The sequence below is a fragment of the Entelurus aequoreus genome, linkage group LG05 (genome assembly GCF_033978785.1).
Source record: "Entelurus aequoreus isolate RoL-2023_Sb linkage group LG05, RoL_Eaeq_v1.1, whole genome shotgun sequence".
Classification (NCBI taxonomy): domain Eukaryota; kingdom Metazoa; phylum Chordata; class Actinopteri; order Syngnathiformes; family Syngnathidae; genus Entelurus; species Entelurus aequoreus.
Window position 1 is genome coordinate 71,728,163 of NC_084735.1, and position 10,680 is coordinate 71,738,842.

The 10,680-nt window shown below is 37.7% G+C and overlaps 1 protein-coding gene across 2 annotated transcripts in view; it reads right to left on the reverse strand.

Moving 5' to 3' along the window:
• Positions 1–8,500: 8,500 nt before the first annotated feature.
• Positions 8,501–10,680, reverse strand: part of LOC133650997 (T-cell immunoglobulin and mucin domain-containing protein 4-like) — a 6,754-nt gene continuing 4,574 nt past the window's right edge. The window contains exon 7 of one of the 2 annotated variants that reach the window (XM_062048837.1): positions 8,501–9,037. Coding sequence is in view for 1 of the 2 variants with exons in the window: in XM_062048836.1 (XP_061904820.1) it covers positions 8,905–9,037 (133 nt within the window). In the remaining variant the exon portion in view is untranslated. The remainder of the gene's footprint in view (positions 9,038–10,680) is intronic. The other variant, XM_062048836.1, reaches the window with a different exon arrangement.

The window sequence follows — 10,680 nt, forward strand, 5'->3', positions numbered from 1 at the left end:
AGTTAATTCACATTATCATAGGCTTGGAATACATGAAAAGCAACAAACCACTGGTTTATTATTAGGCTATTTATTGTTAAAGATAAGCACTTTAATATTGAACATTGAACAGTGCAACATGAACTTTGAAAAAAAAATACAAAAATAAATACCCAAATGGAAAAAACTTCAATGTGAAAATCTGTCCTTCTTCCCTTAACTTGATGAAAACACCATCAAGTTGTAACTTATGGTCTTTCCCACTTAATGCTCAGACTAAACAACTGAAACGCAATACAGGGCCAAAAATATTGACCAGGGGCCAGTAGGGCTGTATCCTTTCTTTTTTTGGCATAATCAACATGAATCAAGTTTAAATACAGATGGCAAAATTCCTAACAGATAACCTACATCTTATATCCCCAGAATGCTGAAATTATTATTATTATTAATAATAATAATAATAATAATAATTATTATTATTATCATTATAATTTTTATTCTTCTTAGTATTGTTATTATTATCATTATTATCATTATTATTATTTTGTTAACCCACACAGTAATAGCAAAGTCACAATAAACTTTATATCTAAAACTCTACTGTGAGAAAAATGTGATCCGCCGTAAACACAGTGCATTTTATTTTGAAAATTAACCCGGTGTTTTATTTTGTATTTTGTTCACTACTTCCTGTCCCGCACGATCCGCTCTGCTCTGTGCGGACTTGATGTGGCGTGCTCAATTGATGCGCCGTGCTCCGACGTCCGGCAAAAACAGAAGCTGATGTAACACGCCCCAGGGGTGTGGCTATGTTGACAGATTATATTTTACAAACTGCTCTGCAGTGTTGTTCATCTGATAAAACAGGACAAAAAGGAGACAGAGTCAGCTTGTGTGTTGTTACGTTTCTCTTTCCTTGTTCATCTCATTTATTAAACAATTATCAACTTAATTCACTTTCTTTCTTTCTGTTTAAAGAGTTTCAGTATTCAATTATCACATTCACAAAATTACAATAAACCCATATCTTCTTCTTTTCTTACACATCATCATCAAGATCACAATAAACATCATTTCCTTCATATTCCCATATGTTTTATGTTCACAGTATCAATCAACTGGTTCTTAACGTTGGCATTTACCAATTATATTTTTAGAACGGAGTTGTCCTTTAACGTTCCACATAAACATGGACTTATTTATCCAAACCATGAATTGGCATTTATCATGAAACCACAATTCACAAAATATGGACCCCAAAAGGTAGGCTAAATACTGCATTGGCATAACACAATGGACTAGTAAGATTCATTACAAGGCACTTCAGTAGAGAAACAACTAACTAAATCAAAAACGAAAATATACTGTCTCAAATGCAACAGGCATCACTCATATAAAACACTAGAAAAACGGAGCTTCAAATACTGCAGGGAGCAACATAATACTGTCACAGAAACAAACAAAAGGACACGTTTTTAAGCAGCAGTAACATGGCTGCCATGAATCTGTATGTTTACACTGAGATTCACTTCACACATCAAAGTTCTACAAAATCACGACATTTCTGGTAAAGAACCAAGAGAATCTTTGCTTTACACCATAAAGTGCTCATAGAGAACATGTAGTATGTTCTAATATTGTATTTACCTGATAAAACAGGACAAAAAGGAGACAGAGTCAGCTTGTGTGTTGTTACGTTTCTCTTTCCTTGTTCATCTGAAGAGAAGACGTCACGTGACCACCTATACTACCTGTCTCACAGAAGGGGTTTTGCCACCTGGTGGCGAAAGGTGGAATAGGCCTGTGCCTGAATTATCAGTTCACTGCTCATTCTACTGAACACTGAGGCTCTTAAAAATACAAAAGCAAATACATAAAAAACAAAAATGTGACAACACATTTGTGTATGTCACACACTCCCTGACAAAATAAGAAGTGGCTCCTGACATTTCAAACCATTTTTCTGAATATCATCTGGCATAACATTTACTGAGTTAGCTGTAGTAGCAATACCTGAGGCAGTGTGTAACTGAGAATTATCATCAGAGGTTACACTAACTAGACCAGTTACATTAGCTGTGTCTGGCTGGCTGACCCCACCAGAGGCTAAATCAATGAGCTCTGGCTCTTCACGTGCATGTGAATCAACTGGTAAAGTAACATTACTGTGAGATTCCATGACCTTATCAATAGCATCCTTCAACAAAAGTAATTCAACCATACCGGTATCTTCAGACTCAAGCAGTCGCTTACTGTGCATGAACTCCTGGATGTGGTCGAAACACCCATTCACGTCTTCACTGTCGAGCTGTGACGGATCTTCGTCTAGAACTGGGCCGACACCATTGGCAATTTGGAAAAGTTCTTCAGGTGACAACGAAAGCAGGCCTTTCCTGATCTCCCAGACCAGGTTCTTCCTCGCTCTGTCCGCCATGACAAGTCCCTTTCCCACCACTCGTCGCTCAGTCCAAGTCTCTCAAACAGTCTCTGCTCTCAGCGAATGACAGTTCTCCTTCGGCTCAGGGCACCACGTGTCGCATCAGCAGCTTTCCCTCTGGGCCACGCACTCAGCACGTCGCATCACCAGGTCTGTGTAATACAGGTCCGACACGTCGCATCGGCAAGTCTCTCTCTCTGGGTCACCGATGTAGATTTTGGGATCGACTCCAGGTCGGTGGGAGGAGCCGATCCCGGACGAGCCCCCAAGAATCTGTAACACGCCCCAGGGGTGTGGCTATGTTGACAGATTATATTTTACAAACTGCTCTGCAGTGTTGTTCATCTGATAAAACAGGACAAAAAGGAGACAGAGTCAGCTTGTGTGTTGTTACGTTTCTCTTTCCTTGTTCATCTCATTTATTAAACAATTATCAACTTAATTCACTTTCTTTCTTTCTGTTTAAAGAGTTTCAGTATTCAATTATCACATTCACAAAATTACAATAAACCCATATCTTCTTCTTTTCTTACACATCATCATCAAGATCACAATAAACATCATTTCCTTCATATTCCCATATGTTTTATGTTCACAGTATCAATCAACTGGTTCTTAACGTTGGCATTTACCAATTATATTTTTAGAACGGAGTTGTCCTTTAACGTTCCACATAAACATGGACTTATTTATCCAAACCATGAATTGGCATTTATCATGAAACCACAATTCACAAAATATGGACCCCAAAAGGTAGGCTAAATACTGCATTGGCATAACACAATGGACTAGTAAGATTCATTACAAGGCACTTCAGTAGAGAAACAACTAACTAAATCAAAAACGAAAATATACTGTCTCAAATGCAACAGGCATCACTCATATAAAACACTAGAAAAACGGAGCTTCAAATACTGCAGGGAGCAACATAATACTGTCACAGAAACAAACAAAAGGACACGTTTTTAAGCAGCAGTAACATGGCTGCCATGAATCTGTATGTTTACACTGAGATTCACTTCACACATCAAAGTTCTACAAAATCACGACATTTCTGGTAAAGAACCAAGAGAATCTTTGCTTTACACCATAAAGTGCTCATAGAGAACATGTAGTATGTTCTAATATTGTATTTACCTGATAAAACAGGACAAAAAGGAGACAGAGTCAGCTTGTGTGTTGTTACGTTTCTCTTTCCTTGTTCATCTGAAGAGAAGACGTCACGTGACCACCTATACTACCTGTCTCACAGAAGGGGTTTTGCCACCTGGTGGCGAAAGGTGGAATAGGCCTGTGCCTGAATTATCAGTTCACTGCTCATTCTACTGAACACTGAGGCTCTTAAAAATACAAAAGCAAATACATAAAAAACAAAAATGTGACAACACATTTGTGTATGTCACACTGACACATTGAATAATAGAATAATACCGCGTTTTTCTGAAATATTACCCATATTAGATGCTGAATAAGTGGACGGCGACTAGACCATAACTCACAGGTTCAACTTGCTCCACTGTCACGTCTCAGGGCAGGGCCGGTCCGTGGCATAGGCCGTATAGCAGGGGTGGGCAATTAATTTTTACCGGGGGCCGCATGAGCAACCCGAGCACTGCTGGAGGGCCACACTGACAATATTTCAATTAAATTTTGCTCAAATTATTTTTGATATACCGTAAGATAGATAATAATAATAATAATATTTTAATTTAACCTAACTTATCTTTATACAAAAGCAGATGGCTTTTGATGGTTTTATTTTTAACACTTTCTTACACAACACTTCCTGATGTATATTACAATACAAAAATTTCAATTTCTGTCACTTTATCCTGCATCCTCTTTGTTGTAAAACCTTTATTTAACCAGATAAGAAAACGTTGTGAACGTAGCACGCCTGTAAGGTGATTGGCGAAGAAGGAGGAAGCGTTGCTGTTGCGGAAATGAGGAGTGAGGATTGGTTTTCCTTTTGGAAAGAACGAGATAAGTTGAGCAGTGTTAGTATAGCATGCTCAATAAAAGTTTAAAAAGTGCATCAGATTTGGTGTGCACTTCTTCTGGACGCTACAATTGATGTCAGAAGTGGGATGAAATGCCTCCCAGTTCGCCTTGCCATCAAACCTGGGAGTCTTCATTGAGGGCGGAATTCCCCCCGTGGCAAGCAGCGTGGCTGCACCTGTAAACGCTCTCTCTCTCTCTCTCTTTGCGGCGAGCTCCTCACGTTGCACGTACCTCCCGATGACGTAGCACACAAACAGTGCAGTATGCGCAAAGTTTTACTTCTGCCACCAACTGTAGCGTCCAGAAGAAGTGCACATCAAGTCTGACGCTCTTTTTAAACTTTTATTGAGCAAGCTATACTAACACAGCTCAACTTATCTCGTTCGTTCCACACGCACGTCTCCTCACTCCTCATTTACGCAACTCAAGAAGACAACATCTACTTCAGCAGGTCGTTACACTATATTCTTTAAACACAGCAACGTGTGTACCACAAATAAGCACACAGCTTTACCTTTACTTGTCTTGTTGAAAACACGCCATTCGTCATCAACTTTTCTCTTTTTAGTCGCTGTGCGCCTTCCCTCACAGGACATACGCACATATAACACTTTTCAAAATAAAAGCAGCACAGTTGTATTGCACGCACGACAAAGATGTTTTTTTAAATTTATTTTGTAATTTGAGATTGCCGCTGCGCGCACGAGCATACGTCCACACGGAAGTAATACAAATAACGCTTTTCAAAACAAAAGCAGCACCGTTGTATTGCACACTCGAAATAGATGCTTTTTAAAATGTATTTTGTAATTTATAATTGGCCTCACGCGGGCCGGACAGGGACGTACAAAGGGCCAGTGCCACAAATGTTGGAGGAAAAAAAAAAAAAAAAAAAAAGTTGGTACTATTATTTCTAAATACATAAAATAATCCCACGTTAATTAAAATGCAAAGTAAAGCCTATTTAATAGAAATATTATTTGTTACAACATTACGCCCCCCTCCCCCGGCACGGTGCGCCCCCTCCCTTCCCGTATCATGACTCTTTTTGGACGTCACCACATAAAAAAAATCAACACAAGATGTCAAAACGGCCAAAACTGTCAGGTGCCCAGGGAAGAAAAAAGAGAAAAGAAGGGGAGAAACGACAAAAAGACAGAGGTAGCAGGTAGGTAACGTTAGCCTACATTAAATTATTTGTCTGTTACAGAATGTGATAGTGACCTGTCTTTTTAGCATTAAGCTAATGTTATATGATTCGGCAATTGCTAATCAATAAATAGCTAGTTCTGTTTTAACGTCGGGTTAATATTGTGGAGGGGGCTAAATTGTTATGGAAAATAATAATGTAACGTTAGGTAATTACAGTACTCCCTGGTGTACAGTAATTTGTAAGTCATTCTAGTTAATGCAATATTAAAAAGCACAAATAGAGAACTCTGTAGGGTCCCCTTTTTTTGTAATATAGTTGTTAAAGTCATACTGGTTTGATATCTTGTTTTGTGCAGTGCCTTATTTATATTGTATTTTTAATTTATTTTATGCAACTTGTTGACACGTTTTATTTTGTGTTTATGTATGTAAAAAATATTGTATTTCATATATTCCTTTTTTATTTTTTGTATTCATTTATTTATCCATATTTTTTTTTTATCTTGTTGATTGATTGATTGATTGAGACTTGTATTAGTAGGTTGCACAGTGAAGTACATATTCCGTACAATTGACCACTAAATGGTAACACCCGAATAAGTTTTTCAACTTGTTTAAGTCGGGGTCCACTTAAATTGATTCATGATACAGATATATACTATCATATATATACTATCATCATAATGCAGTCATCACACAAGATAATCACATTGAATTATTTACATTATTTGCAATCGGGGGGGTAGGATATGGACAGCAAGTAGTGGACATAGAGAGAGAGAGAGAGAGAGAGAGAGAGAGAGAGAGAGAGAGAGAGAGAGAGAGAGAGAGAGAGAGAGAGAGAGAGAGAGATCAGAAGGCATAAGAAAAAGTATCTGCATTTGATTGTTTACATTTGATTATTAATATTATGTCAGACCCACTCGACATCCATTGCTTTCGGTCTCCCCTAGAGGGGGGGGGGGGGTTACCCACATATGCGGTCCTCTCCAAGGTTTCTCATAGTCATTCACATTGACGTCCTGTTTGAGGGTTTTGGAGGTGCTAGGGTACCAGGAGGTGCATGCGTAATCGAAAAAGGGTTGAACGAGAGTTCCCGCCAGAATCCTCAAGGTGCCGATGTGGGGGGGGCGCCACCTAAAATCTTGCCTAGGGCGCCAGATTGGTTAGGGCCGGGCCTGTTTAAGGGGCTCAGTTGACTCTCTCCTCTCACTTACTCACACTCGCCCTCTCTCTCTCTCTCTGGCGGAACGGCAGGCTCAAACAACCCGGTATTACAAGAAAACGTGGAGTTTTTGTACAGCTGTTTTTTTTTTACATCTCTGACAGGAATTTATTAATGTTGTTTAAAGGAAAAAAAGAAGAAAAAAAAACACACACAAAGGCAGAGGGCACTTTTTAAGACGAGGCAAAAAAGGGCAGGGGCTCGAGCACCCATAGGGCCCTTTGTGTGCACGTGCCTGAACAACAGTATCAATATTAGTTACAATTTCAACATAGCAGTGATTAAAAATCCCTCATTGACATTATCATTAGACATTTATAAAAACAAATTAAAAAAAAGAACAATAGTGTCACAGTGGCTTACACTTGCATCACATCTCATAAGCTTGACAACACACTGTGTCCAATATTTTCACAAAGATAAAATAAGTCATATTTTTGGTTCATTTAATAGTTAAAACAAATTGACATTATTGCAATTAGTTGATAAAACATTGTCCTTTACAATTATAAAAGCTTTTTACAAAAATCTATACTCTGCTTGCATGTCAGCAGACTGGGGTAGATCCTGCTGAAATCCTATGTATTGAATGAATAGAGAATCGTTTTGAATTGGGAAAAAAAATCGTTTTTGAATCGAGAATCGTGTTGAATTGAAAAAAAAAAATCGATTTTGAATCGAATCGTGACCCCAAGAATCAATATTGTATCAAATCGTGGGACACCCAAAGATTCACAGCCCTAGCTAATAGGTTAGGTTTTATCAGTGGCGGGCCGTGCGTTTCCCACCTAGGCCTTCAGTGATGTCCGACTTCAATGATTACCTCTCAAAATACCATAATGGATTTCACCACATGACCATTGCTGGAGAAATACTTTACAGAAACACATTTACGCACTACTGGGCATTGTACAAAACTGGTTATTTTCTGGCGCATTTAAAAATCAACAAACCCGCATCAGCAATTAAAACATATCGTATGTGGTACAAAATTAAAATAGCAAAAAAAGTATTAAATGTGAAAAAAAAAAAAGAAATAACATATCTGAACTCACATTTCATCGACAGCTGAGCTAGCTTCCGGGATGGCCGACATGGTCTCACAAGATGTAGTTTCTCTTTAAATATCCTTCTTGAAAATGGCCTTGCAAATATATGTGTTGTCTTGTCTAATCATAAAACATGCAGACGAGGCGTGTTGGCTGAGTTCTTAAAGTTTACTCCACAGCGTACTCATCAAAAACATCCCGCTGCATGTCTACATTCAACAACCTAAACAGAGTTACTGCGCTTGCTCTTCACTACTGTGGCATGCTAGGCAATGGAGTTCTTATGTTACCTAGCTCATAACATCACTATATATCTGCTTTAGGCCAGCTGGAAGGCCTTACTGACAACAACTCGTGATCTGATTGGCTATCGCAACTGTCTGTCAAATGTTTGTGTCCGTTCACTTAATCAATCAATCAATCAATGTTTATTTATATAGCCTTAAAGTGCATAGACACCTGCATTGTTGATTCTGAAGGCTCTAGGCAGGTTTGGTACAGCATGGCAACATAAGCTACCTGAATTCTGATTGGATAAAAACTCAATGGCCTAAAAACAACAGCGCTGAAAGGAGCATAATATGACATGAAGAGAATATGAATACTTTTGGATATTTAGAGAAAGTAAATAGAAAATTACTTATATCTTTATTTATGATCATGATTTCTGGGTATGTTAGGCCAGCAGAGAAGGCCTTGCTGGCCCTGACGGCACACCACTGGGTTTTATATACACTTAATAACAATTCAAACAACTCAATTAACTAAAATATGAACACATTTTATTAATTTTCTTCTCCGAGAGCCAAAGATGTCCAAATTGTCCAAACATTCACAACACATTTGTTTTAAGGCTAAAGTTCTTGAAAAAAACTACAGCCAAAAAAAAAAGAGAAATACATTTAGGAGTACAACATGCACTTGATTAGAACAAACCCAATGAAATTATTAGAAATAAAGAAAACAAATAAAAAGAAGAATACCTTTTTTTTTTTTTTAAATGAAATGTAATGTTTGTATGATGGACACTTGGTGCCCAGATAGATGTGATGGGACTTTCAGGGTAAATAGTCATATTCTCCTTCATCCATCTGGTAGATGTTTTCCAACGCTGAAGGTTGATGGTAGAGATGCAGAGACGACGAAGTAGAGCTTAGCCTCACAGAAACTCCATCATGTGGTTTCTGGCGGCTAAAGTGACAAAACAAAACCAGCAAGAAAAAAGTTGTGTTTTTTAAAAGAAGCAGGAAGCTTACAGATTGCAGTGCTCTACCTGACCCAGCAGGTGGTGCAGATTCTTGCACTTTCCAACGGATATATTTTATAGAGTACAGTGGTACCCTAATTTAAGAGTGCCCCAACTTAACAGTGTTTTGAGTTAAGAGCTGTCTCTCTGCTAATTATTATGTTTTAAGTTGCAAGCAAAAATGTTCATTGCAAGCATCCCTTCCATTAGTTGGCGTAGCAAATGTCACAGTGAACCTTATAAGATCCGACCAAAACATCTGGTCTTACTCACTATCATTAGCTTATAACTAGAATGGACATAACTTTTTTTTACAAGCATGACAAGTGGGTCTTACTGTTTGACTGAGTCAAATGCCAGCCAAGAATGCTAAAATAATATCGAAATGGCGGACATTTATCCAAGAAAATATGCAAAAAGCTGATGATAGTGTTTGACAGCCAAGCAGCTGGAAGAAGATACCGTAAAAGTCTGGTTTCCAAGGTAAATACTGTACACTAGTATTACATTAACTAAAAAAACCTATCACGTTACTAGTAGTACATTCCATTGTATTGTTTTTATAGAATATTTCTTATCTAAAAGTTTGTTTTGCTTTTTAAAATGCATGTAACATGTTAAAAAAGGTTCTGTTTTGGGGGGACCGAGCTCCAATGAAATTGATTTAGATTAATTTCAATAGGAAACATTGATTTCAGACACAAGTGTTGTAAGTTAAGAGCTACGTCACATTACCAATTAGCTCGTAAGTTAATGTACTACTGTAGTTGTGTGTAGCCATGTCTCAAAATACACATACTGCTGACCCTCTATGAACTCTGCCTAGCAACCAGCAGTGTCAGCTAAAGTAGGATTTGCAGTAAAAAAAAAGAAGAATCCAAGCAATCTGTTGATCTGCACCTAACTACCAATGTGCAAACAGTTATAACAAATCACATGTTGTTTCTACCACTTTTTGTACTCAGGTATTAAAAAAAAAAAGAGTATTATAACAGTAATTCTTAACCATAGGGGCCTATTGTTGGGCTGTGAGCGCCGTCAAAAATATATTTCTCAGCTGTGGTCCGTATGGTATGTGCTGAAATTTAATTCACTTTTCCACCACTTGTGGCAGTAATGACGATATCAAACAAACAGAAGAAGTCTGGAGCTAAAGTCATAGAGAAGTTTCTTAAGCACAAAAATTATGACTAAAGTAGTGAAGTTGTATTTTAATTTCTACTTCCGTTTTATTGCCCGTTTAGTTCAGAAACATATTCATCTCTTAATTTAGTTTACTTATTTTAGCACAAACTTATCTTTCGTCTGTTATTTATGAGTCCCCTATGCAGTAAATTTGGTTAGTACTGCGACAATCATGGGTACTTTAACTTTTAACTTTAATTTATTTTTCCAAACAGCCTGATCTAAGCCTAAGAATCTTGTGTTAAAAAATAATAATCTTTGTGATTAAAACATAACTTGACAAGGTTATAAACTGTAAGTAGGTAAGATATAATTATTGAATACCATGAACATCAAGAGTAAGATTTTACATTCAGTGTTAATATTAGAGTGGGCCCCAGGCCCCTCTGTGGTGGAACAGTTG